This window comes from Onychostoma macrolepis, chromosome 06, assembly GCF_012432095.1.
Source record: "Onychostoma macrolepis isolate SWU-2019 chromosome 06, ASM1243209v1, whole genome shotgun sequence".
In the NCBI taxonomy this organism is placed as follows: Eukaryota; Metazoa; Chordata; class Actinopteri; order Cypriniformes; family Cyprinidae; genus Onychostoma; species Onychostoma macrolepis.
The window spans coordinates 30,732,805-30,756,003 of record NC_081160.1 but is presented as its reverse complement, the minus strand read 5'-3'; the positions used below and the strand labels follow the sequence as shown (position 1 = coordinate 30,756,003).

The window sequence follows — 23,199 nt, the reverse complement described above, 5'->3', positions numbered from 1 at the left end:
AGCATCATGAGGAACCACAGTCCACAGCTGTCTAACGGGCTGATAAGTGCTGCACAAGGCCTATCAACAACAGCCCTCCACAAGTGCTGGATAAAAGCTTTGTGTGTGTGTGTGTGTGTGTGTGTGCGTGTGCGTGTGCGTGTGCGCACGCTAATAATATCATCCAGTAACATGCCGAGGATGAACAATAAGAGGGTGTCTTAAAAAAGAGAGGCATTGTTCTAGAGCATCACTTCTCTGCCCATCTGAGCACCGCTAGGTAAGTTCATTCAGTTTGCGTCCATGTTAAGGAAAGTTAGCTTGCATCGCATTTTTCTTCATTTCTAAGAAGAATAAATCAATTTTTTGTTTTAAATCCGAATACTGCATGGACATTTCCTTCTCAATATCTGTTAATATTGCCAAATGTGTAACCAAATATTCAATTAATATTATTATTGGTTGTTGTCGGGGTGTTGAAATAATATTATTTTGGAATGATGATTAATTTTTTTTGAGAGATGTCAATATCTGTGGTGAATATTACACTTTCCTTTCATTTTATGTAAGTGCATTATAATCTTTCTCCATCTCCCAAATCACTTAGATTTTATCTCTCAGATAATTTAAGTAAAAAATAACCCCTTTATCAAGCTGATTCAGACATTTACTTTTGGCCTTCCGATACTGAAATGCATAAAACCTGTTTAAATTGCCGAAACCCAAAAGATCATAAAAGCATTACTTTGGAAACCACCTTTGGCGTTCAGTTAAATAAACCTATCCAGTTCCAGATTTATGGCGATATGCTCTTTCATTTTATTGCGTAATTTACCTTTTTTGTTTTTGTAAGTGCTCTAGCATCATTGAGTGGAAACTTGGGCTGGGTTAACGCCTCTGAAGCTCTGGTACGGGTCTATTTATGGTGCATTGCAAGTGGATACGGGCTGGAGAAAGCTGGGATTGTTATCTGTGTGGCATAGTTACATGCCAAAATCACCGAACCATGATAGGCGTCTGCCAACACCTTTTTTCCTATGGGTCCACTTCATCTGTGTGTGCGGCCACTGTCAGGACTTTGAAGGGGTTAACAGATGCAGAACAGACACCAAATCAATCAATTAGCAGCCGTTCATTTATTTTAAAAAGCAACACCTGAATGCTTGACATACCATTACTGCAATAACTTCAAGAGTCAAATAAGTGAGGCTGCTGCTGTTAAAGTAAACGGGTATAATGGCATCTGATTAGCACGTCTGAATCTGGAAAAGCTGTCTGATACTTGAGCCCCTTGAAGATCCTCCCAATGGTCCTGCCCTTTGGAAACAAATGCCTTTATTTTTATCTCCTAGGTTGAATCGCCATTGTAAAGATGCCCGAGTGAGTATATTGTGTCTCTGCTTTCTGTTGTTCGTCATCTTAGACATCTTACGGCTCTCTCGACAAATGTGCTCTATTCTTGGATTTACCGGCTGTGTTGTCTTTACTTAAGGCCTCAGTGTTAATGAAGGCGGATTAGGAGTCTGTGAATACAACGGAGCTCAAGAATCTGAGACCACATTGAAACACATTGAATAAAAAAAACAAAAAAGAAAAACAAGATTCTACACTATTTCTGGGTCACTTTTTAATAATCAAATTAATAATTCATTAAATAATTTGTTTTGCTTCTTGATTCTCAATTTATGCCAAATAACTTGGACAATCAGGTTTTGTTCATGTCACCTTAAGTAATTAAACAGAGGGACTAAAAAATAAAAACAATTGGTGTAAGATTTCCAATTTTCACTCAGCTTGTAAATTTAACAAATAATAAAGAAAACAAAGAAATGCAGTCAGACGTTGAATTTAACATGACATTTATAAGGAGAAAGACTGAAATGGTAAAACAAATGTAAAACATGCTTAAATTAGACAAATAATTACTTTTTTTTTTTTGTAAAACATACTCCAATAATCTTTGATTTATTTGTAACTCTGAAAAATGATTTACAGTGTATCAAATTCTTTTCACTCCAATTACTTTATTATAAAAATCACTATATAATATTACTAAAAAATGTATTAATTTGAGGAATGCTAAATAAAAGCATTTTCTCTTGTGGTCTTTGTTATTAATAAGATCTAATTGTGTGTTTTTATTCTTCTGCAGGCAAGAGGTGAGAGTGACAAGCCATCACTGAATGGCACTTTTTCAATACTTTTTTCTGATCTACAATACCAGGAAACTAATCTACTTTAACCATAACAAATCATTTTTTGATGTGAGAATGATAGTATATGATAGCATAAATAATGTCTGCTCTATATAACCAATGCTCATTTTAAATTTGACAGAAAAAGTCCAAGATCTCTGCATCTCGCAAGCTGATGCTTAAGGTACAACTGCTTTTCAAAAATTGCAAACATTTCCTTTGTAGTGTTTTGGGGGGTTGCTCAAAAAATGTAATAAAGCAATATTTAGCAAGCATCACAAATTAAGAAAGTGCATTCAAACGCTTATTATATTGATTTACTCCTAGCATATAATAGATCTTAAAGTGTGCCTGTCTATGTGTTCATCAGAGTCTTATGGTAGCTAAAGCTAAGGATGAGTTAGAGCAGGAGCTGGTAGATAAAGAGGCAGAGAAGGAGAGATATCTGGATGAGAAAGCTCCTCCGCTACAGACGAGTGGCTTGTCTTTCGCCGAGCTTCAGGTACATCATCCACAACTCACAAAACACTCTCATACTACTGATATTAATATAAATAAATCTCTTACAAAAAGTACCACGATATTACCAAAAATTATAACATGGAAAACCAAGTTTTTGGAAACTACAGTATCCCAAAAGTGCTATTTAAAAACCATTCCATATGAATATTGTAAACACACAATAATATTCTTCTGTATCTATAAGATCCTTTCACCATCAGCAGAAACAGCTGCAGGCATGTAAATACTATATTTGTTCTCTCTATCAGGAGCTGTGCCGGGAACTACACGCTAAAATCGACGTGGTGGACGAGGAGCGCTACGATATCGAGGCTAAAGTACTTCACAACACAAGAGAAGTAAAGAAACAGTTTAGCTCTTTATACAGCTAAGTCAGTGTCTGTAGGAAAATGAACGGTCTTTTTGGCCATTCAATAATCACAGGAACTTCCCGAACCATACATGAAATAACAAGTTTCCAGTATTAATTTGTCAATGCACATTAAAAGCAAAAACACTATCCAACATATTTACTAAATCAGAATTGATTTAATATTTCACAGAGCACAACAGTGAGTGCCTACTTACTCAACGTTGGTTGTGGAAGCATTTTTTCCCATTAATTTTCTCTGTAGAATTAATAAAAAAAAATAAAAAAATTCAACATTCCAAGATTAATCACAACAATAAATTATTTAATTCAAAAATATGAAAAAAACAACAACAGAAAATTATATGAAAAACTAAAAAATTTTAAGCATTCCACGCCAATGTTAATCAGGTAGAAGCGTGGTATTGTGTAAGAACATTACATCATATTCATATAAGAACCAAACTGCTCAACAATAACTAGCGAGTTATGAAACTTTTAAACAAACCTTCTGCAGATCAAGGACCTGAACATCAAAGTCCTGGACCTGAGAGGCAAATTCAAGCGGCCCACTCTGAGGAGAGTCCGAGTCTCCGCTGACGCCATCCTGCGCTCTCTGCTGGGCTCCAAACACAAGGTGTCCATGGACCTGAGAGCAAACCTCAAGTCCGTCAAGAAGGAAGACACAGAGAAGGTGGGCTGGGGGTCGATGGTGTCCATCCTGGCCTGAAATGAAAGACTTAAGGTTGCTCACACTTGTATTGTGACATAATTCTGTTCTGCATTTGTGTTTGTAGGAAAAGACAGTGGAGGTCAGTGACTGGAGGAAAAACGTGGAGGCCATGTCTGGAATGGAAGGAAGGAAGAAAATGTTTGATGCAGCACAGTAAACGAGTGAATGCAATCAACATCTGCCAACATGCAAGTGTGTACAAGAGAACCTAAAGTGGACATGAAGTCAAAATAGACCATATATATTTACTTTCCTAATACTCGTCTTTTTTAACTCTTACATGTGATATTGGTTGCTGATATTTTTACTGAACTTACAACCAAGACATTTTTTTTCTTTTTCTTTTCTTTTTTTTGTCGTCTTTCCGCAGGAAATCAGGGTGGGCCGAACTACAAAGATTAAAAAAAAAAAAAAAACATCCCTCATTTTGTTAATGTGCTTCAAAAACATATGAAATAAACTAAGAAACAGCAATGGATACATACCTATAAAATGCCAAGCGATTTGTCAGTGTTCAATAAATACGTCAAATTAAAAAACCCTGTGATAAAATTGCCAGAAAGGGCTAAAGTTCATGTGAAAAGTGTCATCAACACTGTACTGTAAATAGATTGTGTAATTTGCAGATATCAAGATTATCATGTAAATGTTTTTATTAAACAAACGTATGGTAATGACTAAAGCTGAGGAGGAAAATTACCAATAAAATGAAATGATGAGCAAATTAACTGGAAATTCAGTACTCCTTTCTGCTTTATAAAATGATTCATCCTCACTTATACGTGCATATGGTGTGTCTGTACAGGAAAACAGGGTGTGCTGATAAGGCCAAAGTGACTATCTCATTGGTTTAGCTGTATATTTCTCAGTTTACCAGTCAAAAGTTGATACAAATTCAATACAAAGGATTGTATAATTTAATCTTGAATACGAGTAAAGATGAAGTCTATCAGTAAAACCAACAGGCCTCCAAGAAACTGATGCTCCTACACTTACCAGCTGCTAGAGGGCAGTATTTATTAGCTAGAACTTATTGTATTAAAATAAACAAACAATCTATATTTATTTACTTATACACTATTTGATCTATATTTATTTACCTGTAGCTTAAACAGTACAGCATGGTGCCAGCAACCACAAGGTCATGGGTTTGATTCCCTGGAAAAACAAGAACTGATTAATGGTAAATGGGTACCTTGAATGCAACGCAAGTCTCTTTGGATAAAAGCATCTGCCAAATGCATGTACGTTAATGTACTAATCAATGATCATTAGTAGTATAGTATATTTATTCTTATGATGGAAATTATGTTTATGAAGTGACAACTCCTAATACCCTTCAAAATTTCAAATTATGACCAAATAAGGTTTCACAGTTTGAATCCATAGAATATATATATATATATATATATAAAACCCAGAAACCAAAACATTGATGTTAATAAGTTGAAAATGAAACATCATTCTTTTTTTATTCTCTAAAGAAGATCCATAAAACAACTCAACTATAATGGAAATCGGCCAGTTTAAAGAACCAGTGAAGAGCTTTTATTCTTAGGAGTGCATTGAAACTAAATAATTGATGGTGATCTTTAAAAAGCTTCTTAATAAGTCATACTTGAAATCCGAAAAACTGCATAAAAAGCAAGGCCAAACCCATTCATCCAAAACATGTCCAAACACATAACCAGCTGTAGAAGACCAACAAAACCAGTAACTAAGGCCAAACACTGCTCACTAAATGTTCATGACGTGCACACAATGTCACAGTGTCGAAAAGACGGAAAGGTGAAACATTTTACCCCTGATTGACCAACGAGAGGAGAAAGTTGCAATGCGTTTTTGTGACATTCACCCATTCCTGCTGGTCACATGACTCACCTCTGAAATATGAAAGATCTGCCTTTATGTCCCTTACATCACCTCTGCATTAACTAGAACATAATGAAGTTTTACTCTGTAGTGCTGGATTAACTGTCTGAATAGTGTTTCCAACCCAGTACAGTTCTGCATTCATTGTGCTGAGTTTCCTCATTCATCTTTCTTTTATCCAACGACTTAGCAAATAACATGTTTTAAGAGCAGGTCAGTTAAAGAGTGTTTCTTCTTGAACGAGCATGTGAGGACAGGAAGACAGTCTCTCTATCAGCGTTGATATTATACTGTCAGTTCTTAAAAGTAATGTTATCTCATTTTTAATTGTATATCATTTATAATATATTGTATATACTATAATACTATGTTATAGTGTCTTCTTATTAGGATGAGATTATTATAAAAAACACTTCATAATATAAATTAAATTTTGCAGATAATTTATAACATTTATAATTATATATCTCAATGTTATTGTCATATTATATATTTTGATACTGAAATTAAATGTTTTTATATTATTTGTGATATTGTTTTATAAAAAAGGCTAACATAATTTTTTTCCCTTTATGCAGCCCAAATAATAATATAAATAAGTGTTTTTTGTATTGATGACAGTGGTGGCTTAAATTAAGTTTCAATCTTTTCATGTTAGATACAGTTTAGTTCTTTATTTAACTAATTATATGCTGTAATTGAACAATAAATAAACAAATAAACCACAAAAAAAAAAACACACACAAGCTAATTTACAGAATACTTTTCGTAGTAGGTGCTCTAAAACAAATAATAAAATTAAAAAAATAATAACACGTGCAGAAGTCTGGCTACATACAGTACATTCAAGCTATTGTTTAATGAGACTGAACAGCTTCTAACTTTCTGAAAGTAATAAGAAACCCGGTGAGGTAATAAAGAGTAGAGATTGTCCAGCAGGTCACACTTGTCACATTAGTTACTCACTGAATGAAGTAACAGAAACATGTCATTGTGTTAATATTTTCACCTGCGGGGTTTGACAAACTGTGACAAACAGGCACAGGAAATGAGCCGCAGGTCAACTCAAAGTGACTGATCGTTTACAAGCTCTGCCTAGACAGATTTCTGCTCAATTGGCTACAATAACTACATTTACTAGACATTTTTACGATGACCAAGACAGATGCAACTCTTCACAGATGTGAAAGACCTTGGTGCACGAATTTCAGAAATAGTATATACTGTATCAGTACATCTGCAGTTGTGTAAATGTACATATATACTGTATTGCCAATTGCAAGGACGACTAATTAAAGGAATAGTTTGTTAAAAATTTAATTTTGTTGCAAATGTACTCACCCTCAGGCCATCCAAGATGTAGATGAGTTTGTTTCTTCATCAGATTTCAAGAAATGTAGCATTACATCACTTTCTTACCAATGGATCCTCTGCAGTGAATGGGTGCCGTCAGAATGAGAGTCCAAACAGCTGATAAAACATCACAATAATCTACAAGTAATCCACACCACTCCAGTCCATCAATTAACACCCTGAGAAACCAAAAGATGTGTGTTTGTGAGAAACAAATCTATCATTAAGACGTGTTAACTTAAAACTTCTGGCCAAAAAAAAAACAGTCCATAATCCATAATAACGCTTCCTCCAATGAAAAAGTCCATCTTCTGTTGTCCTCTCACATTAAAATACACCAAAATCTTTGTTTAGAACTGTTTTACGGTGCTTGATCTGTGCATATTTCTCTCCTGATTCAGGATGACTTTTTCACTGCATGGAGAAAACAATATTAAGGATTATGAACACATATTTTAGCCAGAAGTGAAATGTATGAGTTAAGACATCCTAATAATGGATTTGTTTCTTACAAACACACATCTTTTCACTTCACAAGACATTAATTGATGGACTAGAGTGGATTACTGTGATGTTTTTATCAGCTGTTTGGACTCTCATTCTGACGGCACCCATTCACTGCAAAGGATCCACTGGTGAGCAAGTGATAGAATACTACATTTCTCCAAATCTGTTCCTATGAGCAAACGTACTCATCTACATCTTGGACAACCTGAGGGTGAGTACATTTTCAGAAACTTTTTTACATTTTAGTGAACTATTCCTTTAATTTACCAGTATCTAAGTATTATACCACCTAAGTCACTGTATTATTATGTATAAAATTATCACTCCAAAACAGTCAGAGCTCTAAGATCACCATATGCGCACACAGTTGTCAGCCGATCTATTAATAGACACGATGCACAGACACAGAGAATGTGTCTATTGTTCTCATTGTGCATGTACTATATGTGTTCATAGGTGCATGTGTGTGCGGTGGCATGTCCAGCCCACCCTCTATCAACATAAAACATCACATATATAGTCATGTGATCTTGGGACAATTTATATATCATTGGGGTTCAGCTTCAAGAACAAACTGCCTTCGATAACAAACTGGTGAGTAACCTCATCCTGACCAACCTAAAGACAGGTAAGACCAATATCTGCATGTCTCATGCATGATAGGGATTGATCGTTTAATATGTTGTCAGACTAGTTTAATCACTGTAAAAGCTGACAAAATCTTCTGTAATCTGTATGTGAAACAGATCTTAATCTGAGCATGTCATACAGAGAGGACGATGAGTATGAGTAAGTGTCTTTGTGCTTCATTTAAGAGCATTTATATGCATTGCGTAGGACGTACTGTAACTAGAGAATAAATGCATGAAGTTTATTCACAAACACACGTTCAATCATTGACACATTTATAGGGATTGCAAAAGTTAAAATAACGTTCATATCTCGTTTGTTTCTGTCCAGGGAGCAAGAGGGTAAGTTTTCATCTGTTTTGGTTTTCTGTAAATAATAAATCTGCACTAAATCTGAGTTAGGTCTTAAACTCACAGCTTTACCAATTAAGCCAACATTATTTTAAAATAAAAACCCCAAAACAACACACAAAATAAACCCTATAAAAGTAGAAAATATACAAATATTACAATAAGTAATTTTTTCACTTAAATAGTTCATTTACTAAATTAAAATAATTTAGATTCCCCGACAAAATACCTTTTTTAGTGTAGACAAAAAGCTAGCATATTGAAATAGCTAAAAAGATACATTTAAATAAACAACTTTCATATAGAACATCTGAACTTTTATATCGGCCCATTTCTGCCACACAAGAAAAAAATCATGCTTTTTTTGTCATGATTATGAGATTTCTAAAAGATGTTCACACAAAACATTTCACCGTTTATTGAAGTCATTTCCACCACATAAGAAAAAAAAAATCATACTCGAAATCATAATTATGCCAAATCATCAAAATTCTTAAATTAAACGAAATTATGAAATTAAAAAGTCATTATTGACATCAAAAGTCATAAAATCTTTTTCATAATTATGACCTCTCTCTTAGTTTTGACTTTTTGTCATGATTTGCAAGTCATTATTATGATGTTTTTCTACATGGCAGAATTGAGCTTCCAGATTTTTTGGACAGCTATAATTATGGCTATAAACTAAATCTATGCTATTGTGGGATCAAATGCATTGCGGTGATGTTTCACTCAATAGCCGATTTTATTAAACATGCATGCATGACTCAGTATAAATACAGGTGGATATAAAACAACATTATTTAGAGACACTTAACAAATGGCATTTGATGATTCTTCTGATTATTCATAATGATTAAAAAGCATGCACGATAGACTTAATCTTCTATGATTTTGCTGCTGTTTTTCCTAAAACCATAGTTAAAACATTCCATTCGGTGTTCAAGCAGAGAAAGGTTCCTGTGTTTGAGGCTGTTGAGAAGGGCTGTTGTTTGGAGTACAATAGCAATCTCAGTCTCTCCCTCTCTCGGCCGGCCCAAATGGGAATCAGGTTTCCTCCCTGTAGATGATCCGGTCTGCATATCGGCTCCTGGGCTTTTACCCTGATACCTCAGTTAAATGTTACCTTTATTGACCAGTAGAAGAGAGAGTGACTTTCTAGGTGAGATTCACAGCGAATGAGGACGCATTGAACAAAGACATGTATTTTGAATACAAACCGGCCCTTCATGTGACAGGAATGTGTGTTTAGCCCACTGAAATTAGACCCGCAGGAGAAGAATTTAGCTGGCACTTTCCACATTTTTTGGTGTCCCATGACTTTTCGAAGCATTAGTGGGACAAAATACTACTCTGTGTTACATATAGTTTTGCAAAGTTAGTAAATACAATTATTGGCACCTTAAAATAGTTATTCTACAGGAATAGACAGGGTTATAATTATTAAATAAAAATATATATAATTATTAAATTTATTTAAAAATAATAAGAAATATTAACTAAAATTTAAAAAAACTGCTAAGACTTTAGTTTTAGTTTAATGAAGTTTAATGAACTAAAACTAAATAAACTATCAAATAGAAAACTACAAAAATTTACAGACACACAAAAAGAAAATTACAAAAAACAAGAAAATGACTAAACCTAAAATTTAAGTGAAAACAAAAGTATAAAATATAATTAAAAATATTAATAAAAAACATAATAGTATATTAATGACACTAAAATAAAAAATAGATAATAAATAGACAAATAATCTCAATAACTGATGTTATAAAAATATGTAAAAATATTTTTCTTAATATGAATAATTATTTTCTTATCTATATATAATGAAAATATTTTTCTTACTAAGAAAAATATTTGTACATATTTTAAAAATGTATACTGTATTTAAACTGTATATTACTAAAGTAACATTTGGTCCCAAAGCAAAAATTGTTTTGACAAAATGATTGACAAAAATTTCCAACCCTGTTATTTTCAAACATGTTATTGACTTGCAATAATTGCTCATGTAAATTGAGTACCCATTCTGGCATAAAAATAAAATAAAACTCATGAAGCTTGTTTATATATAATGCAAACTCTTAGTTTAAAAATAAATCTGATTGTTAAGCACCTCCTTTCACTGATCATTTGCTGGAAAATAGAAGACTTTTTTAAGGTCCTGTTTTGAACCGTATGTGCAAGGACATTTGGCTGTTTTGACTTGTGAACCTACCCTACATCAATTAAAGAACAGGAGAATGAGAGCGGATGAGCGCCGGGGTGTGTGTTGTGAGATCATGTTCTTTGGCAGCACAAGCTGATATCAGAGGAACTGGTGACGGGTGTGTTTATGTGTGGCTGGATTAGTTCAAGGGTGGAGTATCAGGACCAGCAGTTTCCCAAACCACATTATGTAATGGCACTACGTGACCTCATTCTCGAGTCTCCTTTATTGTTTAAATGAGGCCTGATTTCCTTCATCTACCCTCAAACGCCTTAAATGCATTCAAAGAGTTAAATGAGACTGAAGTATGTGTGCATTTTTGAGTTCGTTTGGTGACAAAACTATCCTTAGTAGTGAGCTAAATCTGACAACATCCTCAAATGAACAAAATGGTTTATTATCTATAGATGGAAAATATTTTTCTTTAAAAAATAAATCTGTCAAAAAAAACTCAATAACAATATCAATAAAAACAACATGTCCTCATTCAGATAAGCATGTGTTTGAGAGTCTGTGTATTTTGCATGCATGCATTGGTCATTTGCAAGCATATGCATGATTATGTTCTCACGCTGTCTGCGTCTGCTTTGCACAGAGGAGTTGCAGGATGAGGTGGTGCTTGAGGAGGTAGAGGAGCAGGTGGAGGAAGGTAGTGTCACTTGTGCTAATGCTATTGCTAAAGCCACTGCTAATAATGAATGAGATTTGTATGCAAGCTTTTTTCTGCCATGGGATGAAAAATTTAAAAAAAGGTAATTGTGACTTTTTATCTCACAGATCAAATTAATTTTTCTTGTTTTCTAAGTTTGTCAAGAGCATGTCCCAAAATAAAACAAGGGCAAATTATATTTGCATAAACAAATACAATGTACCTTTTATTTATGAATTTAAAAGATGCTTAATTTTTATACCATTTATGCCATAACAAGGCAATTTTTCATGCATAATATAATTTCTTAGTTAGCGTATTTCTTTTAAGGACTAAAAATTAACCCTCTTAGCTTCATTTGTGTGCTTTTATAAAATCGATAATGCATGTTAATATCAATAAAAGTAAAATATTTATCATTTTAAGTAACAGTTCTTTTGCTAGGTTCACTGTTTTTCTACTTTATTTTAGTGTTATTTGCCATTTCTTTGTAATTATTTGTGAAATTTACTACCAATTTCTTAGTTAAAATTGTTTCAAAGTAACTCCTACGACATTTTTATTTTAGCATATTAGTACTTCAGAATTACTCAGGGTTAATAATTACAGTATCTCACAGAAGTGAGTACACCCCTCACATTTTTGTAAATATTTTATTATATATTTTCATGTGACAACACTGAAGAAATGACACTTTGCTACAATGTAAAGTAGTGAGTGTTACAGCTTGTATACAAGTGTAAATTTGCTGTCCCCTCAAAATAACTCACACAGCCATTAATGTCTAAACCGCTGGCCACAAAAGTGAGTACACCCCTAAGTGAAAATTTCCAAATTGGGCCCCAATTAGCCATTTTCTCTCCCCAGTGTCATGTGACTCGTTAGTGTTACAAGGTCTCAGGTGTGAATGGGGAGCAGGTGTGTTAAATTTGGTGTTATATAACACACCTCCAAGATGACCACTGCCTTGCTAAAGAAGCTGAGGGTAAAGGTGATGTACTGGCCAAGCATGTCTCCAGACCTAAACCCTATTGAGCATCCGTGGGGCATCCTCAGACGGAAGGTGGAGGAGCGCAAGGTCTCTAATATCCACCAGCTCCGTGATGTCGTCATGGAGGAGTGGAAGAGGACTCCAGTGGCAACCTGTGAAGCTCTGGTGAACTCCATGCCCAAGAGGGTTAAGGCAGTGCTGGAAAATAATGGTGGCCACACAAAATATTGACACTTTGGTCCCAATTTGGACATTTTCACTTAGGGGTGTACTCACTTTTGTGGCCAGCGGTTTAGACATTAATGGCTGTGTGTTGAGTTATTTTGAGGGGACAGCAAATTTACACTGTTATACAAGCTGTACACTCACTACTTTACATTGCAGCAAAGTGTCATTTCTTCAGTGTTGTCACATGAAAAGATATAATAAAATATTTACAAAAATGTGAGGGGTGTACTCACTTCTGTGAGATACTGTAAGTAATGTACACAAATCCTGTATAATGATACACAGGGCAAGACTTCAAATTGATCATAATGTGTTTTCAGGTAAATCCTCCTGTTTATGTATTATTTTTAGGGCTTGTAGAGGCCAGTGGGAAGCAAACACCCAATCCACATCATGCAGGTAAAATACAGGATTATTCAGCAAGTGCTTATAAACCGATCAACAACACCCAATAATTATACTTTCACAAAGTCACTGAAGAGTGACACACTTGGGATGAAGTTTAGAACAATGGCAGCTATTGTAAGCTTAATGGACTACATCCATCATATTTAAAAAGTTTCAAGCACTTCCAGATTTCTTAACCTGAAATACTCTGAAAACAATGATGACCACTCAGATTTTAGACAAAATACCTTTTTGTTTGTGATAACAGACGTGTCTTCAGGGCTTCTCTGTATCTCTTGGGTCTTGCATCAATGCTGTGGATCTTCGCATTGCTGTCATAGCTGACACAGCTGTCTTTTCTTATGTAGATGCTGAGGAAACTGGGGAAGAAGGTAAAGTGATAACATCAGACTCACTCAAAACTGGTTTCACCCTAGAAACTGAGCACTGACGACCTTTGGCCCCCTTTAAAAGAAACAACAGTAAAATCATCAGCAACTAAATCATACATTTGTATTTTTTTTCTTTACTCTCCTGCCAAATGGATTATGCAGGAGAAACAAAACCAAAGCATAAGTAAGTAAAACTTTCAAATTTATGCAAAATAAATTATAAATGAAATAGCTTACATATAATAACAATGTATTTTCAAATGTAAGGGATGAAAAACCATTGGGATGAAAAAAAAAAATACTAATGCATTGTTGTTGATCGTTAGACCCTTTGTGCCAGCTTTGGTGCCTCCCAAAATTCCTGATGGAGAGAAAGTTGATTTTGATGCAAGTACTTTTATTTTATGGTGCATCATATTTAATTATTAGTATACGCTTCCTTTATTTACATTGCATTCATTTGTTTACTACTGCAATTTTGCTTTGCGGTGTTGTCCTTGTCTGCAGCAATGCTGCACATGCTTTCGCAATACAGATATACGTTAAAAACTGTCACACCACTAAATCACTCTGAACTTTCGGTTATATGACCTGCACTGTCATGAAATGTGCTACGAGTAGTTTTTACTGTATGTTATGAAGGTATTACATAATTACCTTCAAAACCATATCCTCAGGATATTCACCGCAAACGTATGGAGAAAGACCTGACGGAGCTACAGACGCTCATTGAGGCTCACTTTGAGAGCAGAAAGAAAGAAGAAGAGGAGCTGATCAACCTCACTCAACGGATTGTAAGACTTATAAAAATCTTATAAAAATGAAATGCATTTCTTCATAACTATTGTCATATATATTACAGAAATGACCAAATGCAGGTGGTGATGAGAAAGTCACATGATGAACTAAAGCCCATCACAAGCAGCTTTTAAATAATAACATATGTAGAAGGTGCTCAGTGTCATTCACACAAACACTAAACACCATCATGGTGAGACTCATTAAACTGAAATATGCAATAAACATTAATTTAACAACATTAGATGTAACATACAACCCTAATAAACATAACTGATAAGAAAAAACTAAGAAGAAACAGTTATTTCAAAGAAAAAACATCAAATTCAACCGTTAACCATTTAACAGGTTTTTACAGTAGCATTTTCACAGTTTTTTACCGTTAAAATCACGGTCATTTTTTACAGTACAGAGCCAAACTGTTGACTACATAAATTAATACCTTCAAATAAAAGCATGACTCCTTGACCATCTATACAGAAAACATACAAAATAGAAAACAAAAAATGAAGCAAAATATACTACAGTCAGTGTTTAATTTGTGTATTGTGTAAATTGTAATTGTTAATTACGAATGCGTCATCAAACTACATGTGAGTTTTCTGAAAATGATTGTGTTTGCAAATTATTGCATTCATGTGAGCGTATTTGATAAGATGTGATTTAAATTATCACTAAATAGAGCCACATGGAAACTGTGATACATGACCATTGAAAACTTTGGGTTCAGTATGATGTTTTAAGAAATTAGTACTTTTATTCATCAAGGATGTATTAAACTTATCAAGAGTGATAGTAAAGACATGTTACAAATGTTTGTTCTTTCAAATAAATGCTGTTCTTTTGAACTTTCTACTCACCAAAAAATCCTGGAAAATAAAGTGTATCATGGTTTCCACAAAAATATGAAGCAGCACAACTATTTTCATCATTGATGATGATAATAATAATAATAATAATAAATATTTCTTGAGCAGCTGCTCGGCATATTGATTTAATCACAGGAATAAATAGGCTAACATTTTGCAATATATTCAAGTGAAAGCAGTTCACAACATTACTGTTTTTACTGTATTTGTGGTCAAATAAATGCATCCTTGGTGAGCAAAAGAGACTTCTTTCAAAAGCATTACAAATCTTCTATTCCAACAGAGATTGTAAGTGCCTCAAACTAAACTCTGAGTATGTTTCAAAGCTTTCAGATGTGCTAAATATGATTAGTTCATCTTCAAAGTGGGATAAATGTACCTGTTGTCTATGTTGACCATCAGGAGAACCGGAGGGCAGACCGAGCGGAGCAGCACCGGGTCCGCACAGAACGCGAGAGAGAGCGGCAAAACAAACTAGCCGTAAGTTCATTAAAGTGGACATCGCATCGATGCTACTTCACCTTTTATTTTGCAACGCGGAAATAAGCAATTTTTTAAATATGCGAGACTTCCGGCTTCCGAATCATTAGTCGTAAATAACTAGATGATTAACTAAGTGCAGTCAATGGTAAATCTATTTGCGCTACAAACCAGTCTGTTTATGATTATGATAATAAATTAATATAATATGATAACTAATACCACTTTGCAATATCAAGCAGCATAATGGTCTGTTTATGCTAAAATAACTGGAAGCAAATGACACAGGAAGTTTCACACATTCAAATTACAAATGGCCGCACCTGCTTTTATAGCATTATTAAAGGGGTCATGACATGGATTTTTTTTTTATTATTTTAATATATTCTTGAGGTTTACTTATAAAGTTTTTTTTGCACTGAAAAAACAACAACAAATAAATGTGGAAAAATTATTATTTTCAACCCTCACTTGGACCCTCTGTAAGGGGCGTGTCCTTTAAAGGGTTATTCCACCCCTTACCACCATGTTGTTCCAAACCCGCTTCGTTCGTCTTTGAAACACAAATTAAGATACTTTTGATGCTTTCTGACAGCTCTGTGACCCTTCCATAGACAGCAATGTAATTAACACGATCAACGTCCAGAAACGTAGCAAGGAGATCGGTAAAATGATCCAAGTGACATCAGGGGTTCAACCGTAATTTTACGAAGCTACGAGAATACTTTTTGTACAGAAAGAAAACAAAAATAACGAATTTATTCAACAATTTATCTCCTCTGCGTCACCGTAGCGGCATTTTGGAGAGTATCCGCTGGACGCAAACTGCGTATGCTGTTCTGTGTCAGCTGCACCACACGGATACGCTGTTTTCGTTCAAATCAAAGCGTAAGCGACGTAGAAAACGTATCCATGTGAACGCTTTGTTTTGAACGAAAACATTGGATTATTTTACAGATCTCCTTGCTACGTTTCTGGACGTTGATCGTGTTCATTGCATTGCTATCTATGGGAGGGTCAGAGAGCTGTCAGAAAGCATCAAAATTATCTTAATTTGTGTTCCAAAGACGAACAAAGTTTTTACGGGTTTGGAACGACACGGGGGTAAAGTGATTAATGGCAAAATTTTCATTTTGGGGTGGAGTAACCCTTTAAGGCTTCTCAGTGATCGGCCACTGTTATGATTGGCTAACGTCATTGCATAGGAAACAGTATCAGTGCCCCCTTGCTATTGCATGTGAGTGTTTTGACAACATAATCAAAATAAAATGGTCATTTCCAAACAAAGCATTATGAAATCATTTACTTACGGTTTGTGATGCAGCTGCAGTCAGATCTAGTACCGCTTCATCTTTCGACAAATGTTTCTGTCTGAAAGCGAACGCGCATATACTGTATCCAGAGTAGACAAGATAGCAGCAGGAATTGTAATTTGTGTTTGCTTTTGACACGACTCGTCACTCGCATTCAGCGTGATCAAGTGTCAGCCATTAGCGGCTGAACGCCGGTGGGCGGGGCCTATAGTGAGAAGAGTACTATTCGTTGATGTCTTGCTCTGGAGGCAGTGTTTATGCAAATGTCTGTGCCCCTGTGATGTCATCATGCACCTCAGATCCAAACGAGGCGTTTTTGGAGCTTGATTAAATAAATGCTTTGTTTATAATGAGGAGGACGTTTTAAGCTATGAAACTTGCAAGATGTTTTAATGGTACAAAGACCTCCTATATGCCAAAAGATCAAGGGAAATTTGATTTCTCATGTCATGACCCCTTTAATGAACTGTTATTTCTTTCAGGAGGAAAAGGCACGAAAAGAGGAGGAAGAGGCCAAGAGGAAGGCTGATGATGACGCTAAGAAGAAGAAAGTTCTTGCGAGCTTCCAGTACACCGGCTACATGCAAAGGGTAATGAGCTCAGAGTTCAAAGGTCACGGTGCACAGTCACTACATATGCTTATTTTCTGTTTTGTTTTGATTGACAGACAGACAAGAGGGGCGGGCCTAAGAAGCAAACCGAGAGGGAAAAGAAAAAAGCCATTCTTAGCGAACGTCGTAAGGAACTGAATACTGGAAACCTGAGTGCCGATAAACTGAGGTGAAGGTGTTATCAAAACACTGCCAACATGAAATATAGTCAAGTAGCATTACATGCATCATGACATGAAGCCACAGGCTATTGCTTCACATTCATGTATTGGTTAGTCATGTTCCTCATGTGCTTTTATGCAGAGAAACCGCGAACGAACTCTGGAAGTGGATGCGCCAACTTGAAGCCGAGAAGTTCGAGCTGCAATACAGATACATGTGCCAGAAATATGAAGTGAGGCTTCACATCCACAAAGTCTGACATGATGTTAGAAGAGTCACAATATTAGGAGAGGATGAGTTTATGAGATGTAAAGAACAGTACAACTATCAATTACACACACATGCGGTCACACCCAGCGCAGACTTGGCAGAACAATCATCCGAGCCGGTTCCCAGAGATGCCATTTGATTGACATGAGAAGGAAGCAAAGTTGTGCAGAAATGATTCACCGAGACTGATTCATACGTGTGATTTTCTGTCCCATAGATCACCATCCTTAGGAATCGTGTCAGCGACCATCAGAAAAAGTAAGTTGCTGTGAAACGGAGCTGATTTATTGATGCATTATCAAAATCTACATTTATACAACTAACCAAAGTGACAGAATTTAGATTTTCTCCTTTATTTTTGTGAGGTTGTTCACATGAACTATTAATTTGGCCCACATTTTAGACACTAATCATCATAGTTTTGTCATTAGGGCCTATTCTGAAATTAGGAAAATATACACTAGCATTTAAAAGTTGGGGATTCTAATGTTTTTGAACATTAGACATCTCCTATTCTCACCAAGGCTGCATCCATTTGTTTAAAAATACAGTAAAAACAGTAATATTGTGAAATATTATTGATTTAAAATGTCTGTTTTCTATTTGAATATATTCTAAAATATAATTTATTCCCATGATGAAAAGCTGAATTTTCAGCATCATTACTCCAGTCTTCAGTGTCACTTGATCCTTCAGAAATCATTCTAATATGCTGATTTGATACTCAAGGAACATTTGTGTTTATTAATGTTGAAAACAGTACTGCTGCATGTTGCAAAAAATTTATGAAGGCAGCTCAAATCGAATTCAATGTGATATTGTCATTATATGAGGATGAAAAAAAAAGAAAACCGATTTGGCCCCATTCAACTACATGAACAGCCAAAAACCTGCATAGCCCTAAAGGTGTTAAATATCAAATATCAAGCAACGGTTGAACAATAAAACGTTACCTTTAGCTCAGATATGAATAGTGATGAGCAATAGTCCTGAAATAACATACAGTATTGACCTCAGTGTGTGACAGACCTTGGTAAAGACCAAGCTAAGACGCGTTATGCCGCTAGGCTAATCTAGTATAGCATCATGTTTCCAGAACTTCCTGTGTGGAATAACAGTTGCAGCTTTGTTCTAGCACGACCTTTATTCGGATAGTGAACCTCAGGCTATTCATAAGGAAATAAACAAGATAGCTGACGGATTTTGTGCATGCAATTGCAATAAAACAGAAGTAGTAGTCGGCGCCAGTAGCCTCTTGGTTACTGCGCCAACATCCATTAAAGGCATAAAATCCCATAAATATAACTTTAAAAAATAATAATAAATAAAAAAAAAAAAACAGAAAAAGAAGCATGGTTTAGTGTCAGCAGCACATGGTAATACCCTGGAATTTTGATATATACCAAGGTATTGAATAATCAAGTTAATATACCATATGGTCATTAAAGGCACTGTAAGATACTTTAAAGAATGCTATTGTGCTGCCATCATGCTGTCCAAAAATCATCATGTTTATATTTCTATGCAAAATTAAAAATACACACTATTTGTTGTCAACTTAAAATATATAAATCTAAGTTAACAGGTGTACTTTGAGTCAAAATGTTTATTTAATATCTACAATGAACTTCAAATATACCATCATGCTAGTGTCCAATAACACGGTATTATCATGTTTTTATATAATATATTTTATGCAATATATAAAAATATACACTGTAAAAATGTTTTGTCAGGTAACTTAAAAATATATATTCTAAAATATAAATATATCTATCTATACATGTGTATATATAAATATCTAATATGAATATCTAATCTAAAATAACTGGTTTAATTTAAGTAAGAAATACAACTTTAAATACAAAAGAAATACAAATTACTGAAATTAAGAAAATACAAAATTACTGAACCAATCTGACTTGGCTAATGCAACAATATAAACGAAATAAAAATATAAACCAAACATTTTTGGTGAGGTAACAAAAATATATTAATATAAAACAATATATATACAGTGGTGTGAAAAAGTGTTGGCCCCCTTCCTGATTTTTTAAATTTTTTGCATATTTGTCACACTTAAAAGATTCAGATCATCAAACAAATTTTAATATTACACAAAGATAATGCAAGTAAATACAAAATGCAATTTTTAAATGATGATTTTATTTATTAAGGGAAAAAAGCTGTCCAAACCTACCTGGCCCTACGTGAAAATTTGAGTGCCCCCTCCTATTAAATAATGAAAGAACTGTGATTAACCACATTATTTTAGCTGAGTTAAATTTCATGAGCCAAACCCAGGCCTGATTACTGCCAGACCTGTTGAATCAAGAAATCATTTAAATAGAACCTGTCTGACAAAGTGAAGCATGTTTAAAGAGCAACACATCATTCCGCGATCTTAAGAAATTCATAAACAGATGAGAAACAAAATAGTTTACATGTATCAATCTGGAAAGGGTTATAAAGCCATTTCTAAGTCTTTGGGACTCCAGCAAACCACGGTCAGAGCCATTATCCACAAATGGAGAAAACTTGGAACAGTGGTGAAGCTTCCCAGGAGTGGCCGGCCTACCAAAATTACTCCAAGAGCACAAAGACGACTCATCCAGGAGGTCATAAAAGAATCCAGAACAACATCTAAAGAACTGCAGGCCTCACTTGCCTCAATTAAGGTCAGTGTTCATGATTCAACAATAAGAAAGAGACTGGGCAAAAACAGCATCCATGGGAGAGTTCCAAGGCAAAAGCCATTGCTGACCAAAAAGAACACAAAGGCTCCTCTCAGATTTGCCCAAAAATATCTTGATTATCCCCAAGACTTTTGGGCAAATATTCTGTGGACTGATGCGACAAAAGTTGAACTTTTTGGAAGGTGTGTGTCCCGTTACATCTGACGTAAAACTACCAGCAGTCAAACATGGTGGTGGTAGTGTGATGGTCTGGGGCTGCCTTGCAGCTTCAAAACCTGAATGACTTGCCATTATTGATGGAACCATGAATTCTGCACTCTATCAGAAAATCCTGAAGGAGAATGTCCAGCCATCGGTTTGTGACCTCAAGCTCAAGTGCACTTGGGTTCTGCAGCAGGACAATGATCCCAAACACAGCAGCAAGTCCACCTCTGAATGGCTGAAGAAAAACAAAATGAAGACTTTGGAGTGGCCTAGTCAAAGTCCTGACCTGAATCCTATTGAGATGCTGTGGCATGACCTTAAAAAAGCGGTTCATGCTCGAAAACCCTCCAATGTGGCTGAATTACAACAATTCTGCAAAGAAGAGTGGGCCAAAATTCCTCCACAGCGCTGTAACAGACTCATTGCCAGTTATCACAAACGCTTGATTGCAGTTGTTGCTGCAAAGGGTGGCACAACCAGTTATTAGGTTTAGGGGGCAAGCACTTTTTCGCACAGGGCCATGTGGGTTTGGATTTTGTTTTCCCTTCATAATAAAAAACTGCATGTTATGTTTACTTGTGTTATCTTTGATTAATATTTAAATTTGTTTGATCTGAAACTTTAAAGTGTGACAAACATGCAAAAAAATGTAAAATCAGGAAGGGGGCCAACACTTTTTCACACCACTGTATATATACAGTATATGTATGTGTGTGTGTGTGTGTGTATTACTGAATCAAACTGATGATATTAAGTAAATGCATCAAAATAATTTAATAATCAGTAAAATAATAAGGAATCAAAGTAGACTGATTTAACAGAAGTAAAAAAAAATCGAAATAGATCTGACACATTTAAGTTAATGCAACAGGAATGATTTAATTTAAATGCACATTTTTACAATGCATATGGGACTAATTTAAATATATCTAATAAACATGGCACTTTTTTAAGCATGCGGCCATCTGCTCGACACTAAGCCATGTGGAAGTCAGGTAGTTTAATAATAGACCACTACCACCATAAAATAACAAACAACTGCTATTCCAAACCCAGCGCCGATCCCGTCATTTAACGGACTTAACAAATCCCTGTAGTCAAACCCAGAGTGTGTCGGATAGGTGATATATCTCACACCAAACGCATGACATCTGCCTGACTCATGCCAAATCTGTTTGGACTTGCCGAGCTGTTACGGCTAATGCGACCGACCGGTACTGAACTGAGTCGAAATACAGCTGGGATGTGCCATCAGACTCATCTGTGGGAATAAGTGGTGTCTAACAAAGGATTTTTGTAGACAACTATGGTTATGATACTGCAGATTCTGTTCCAAGATGATTTATCGAAGCGTTTCCCTGAAGGGATCCGCATTCACAGACTCTCCTGCGCATTTAATGGCTCTGTTATGAAGGGCACACGGAGAATGAGGACAGATCCGGCAGCTGTTCAGGGGTTAAAGGGGATCAGACAGACCCGGGGCTCCTGGAAGATCTCGTTTTAAGCGCTAGAAGAATGGGAGATTTGATCCGGTCTTACCTCGCTACTGCCAGAGATTAAGACAACAAATGCGGAAAATCCAGCTGTACAAAAGAAGTCTAATCTGAGGCCGGTAAATAAAGGAAGATGGATTTTGTTAACACCTACTGTGTACTGGTGTGTAAGTCTAGGTCATGCTATATTCATAAAAATAAACAATATAAACAGATCTAAAAAGACTGAGGCTAAAGCCATTGATGAACCAAACAACAAACTGATGTATTCTTCGTGACCTTGTGGGTTATGACCCAAAAATGTGTCACAGGTCTGTTCTGATAAAACAAAAAAGCAACCATATAATGCTACATTGATCATTTACATAATTAACTTTTTTTAAAATAATATATGTTATTTTTTTCCTTTTAGTACCAAAGGTTCGAGGAGTAAGAGAGGACTACGAAAATAAAGCAGTTTCACGGAGACACCAGCAACTTCTACCACACTGATATTTTAATCATAAATAATATGCTTTAATATAATAATCTACATTCTGGTCCTCGTGTAATATTTTTTTGTTGCACTGCAAAGAATAAAAATAGCCATCTGATTGAAATATAAATAACTTGTAATTTGAAATGAATGACACTTAATTATATGCATGTCATCATATGCAAAGTGCCACGATGTGTATAGCTATCATTTATGATTGTATTATCTTGTTGATGTAATGTTAATGAATCATAATACGTGAAGTGAAAGTAGACATAATTGAAATATAAAAGCGTTGCATGCATTTTCAGAGAATTCCAAGCATGATTGTAAATGTTTACGAAACAGTCTAAAAACTAATTTATTCTAACATATATACTAAGCATATGCTTTAGTATTTTTTTGCATGCATAATACACAGTGATTTTGAAAATGTTATGAATATTTAACAGTAAAGTGTGACACAGACTAGTGCT

The 23,199-nt window shown here is 35.1% G+C and overlaps 2 protein-coding genes and 2 long non-coding RNA genes across 6 annotated transcripts; 3 read left to right on the top strand and 1 right to left on the bottom strand.

Moving 5' to 3' along the window:
* Positions 1-270: 270 nt before the first annotated feature.
* Positions 271-4,506, top strand: tnni1b (troponin I type 1b (skeletal, slow)). 2 transcript variants are annotated; one of them, XM_058778579.1, is made up of 6 exons: positions 271-2,358; positions 2,545-2,676; positions 2,945-3,034; positions 3,563-3,739; positions 3,843-3,970; positions 4,149-4,506. In XM_058778579.1, the coding sequence occupies exons 1-5, from the start codon at positions 2,350-2,352 to the stop codon at positions 3,933-3,935; spliced, it is 501 nt and encodes a 166-aa protein (XP_058634562.1). In that variant the 5' UTR covers positions 271-2,349; the 3' UTR covers positions 3,936-3,970; positions 4,149-4,506. The 2 variants fall into 2 exon arrangements, with proteins under 2 accessions (XP_058634562.1, XP_058634561.1); XM_058778578.1 differs by having other exon boundaries at positions 3,843-4,506.
* LOC131542177 (uncharacterized) lies at positions 3,635-15,538 on the bottom strand. 2 transcript variants are annotated; one of them, XR_009271673.1, is made up of 4 exons: positions 15,399-15,538; positions 13,209-13,340; positions 4,879-4,936; positions 3,635-3,771 (listed from the first exon to the last, which is right to left on the bottom strand). It is a non-coding gene; the product is annotated as an uncharacterized LOC131542177 (long non-coding RNA). The 2 variants fall into 2 exon arrangements; XR_009271674.1 differs by lacking the exons at positions 3,635-3,771; positions 4,879-4,936 and adding an exon at positions 8,291-9,616.
* On the top strand, positions 7,661-8,300 carry LOC131542178 (uncharacterized). The gene is made up of 3 exons (XR_009271675.1): positions 7,661-7,721; positions 7,967-8,104; positions 8,257-8,300. It is a non-coding gene; the product is annotated as an uncharacterized LOC131542178 (long non-coding RNA).
* On the top strand, positions 12,852-23,146 carry tnnt2b (troponin T type 2b (cardiac)). Its single transcript, XM_058778576.1, has 11 exons — positions 12,852-12,972; positions 13,329-13,352; positions 13,515-13,536; positions 13,679-13,739; positions 14,030-14,146; positions 15,422-15,499; positions 17,295-17,402; positions 17,480-17,592; positions 17,727-17,817; positions 18,073-18,113; positions 22,661-23,146. The coding sequence occupies exons 1-11, from the start codon at positions 12,882-12,884 to the stop codon at positions 22,698-22,700; spliced, it is 786 nt and encodes a 261-aa protein (XP_058634559.1). The 5' UTR covers positions 12,852-12,881; the 3' UTR covers positions 22,701-23,146.
* Positions 23,147-23,199: the final 53 nt, after the last annotated feature.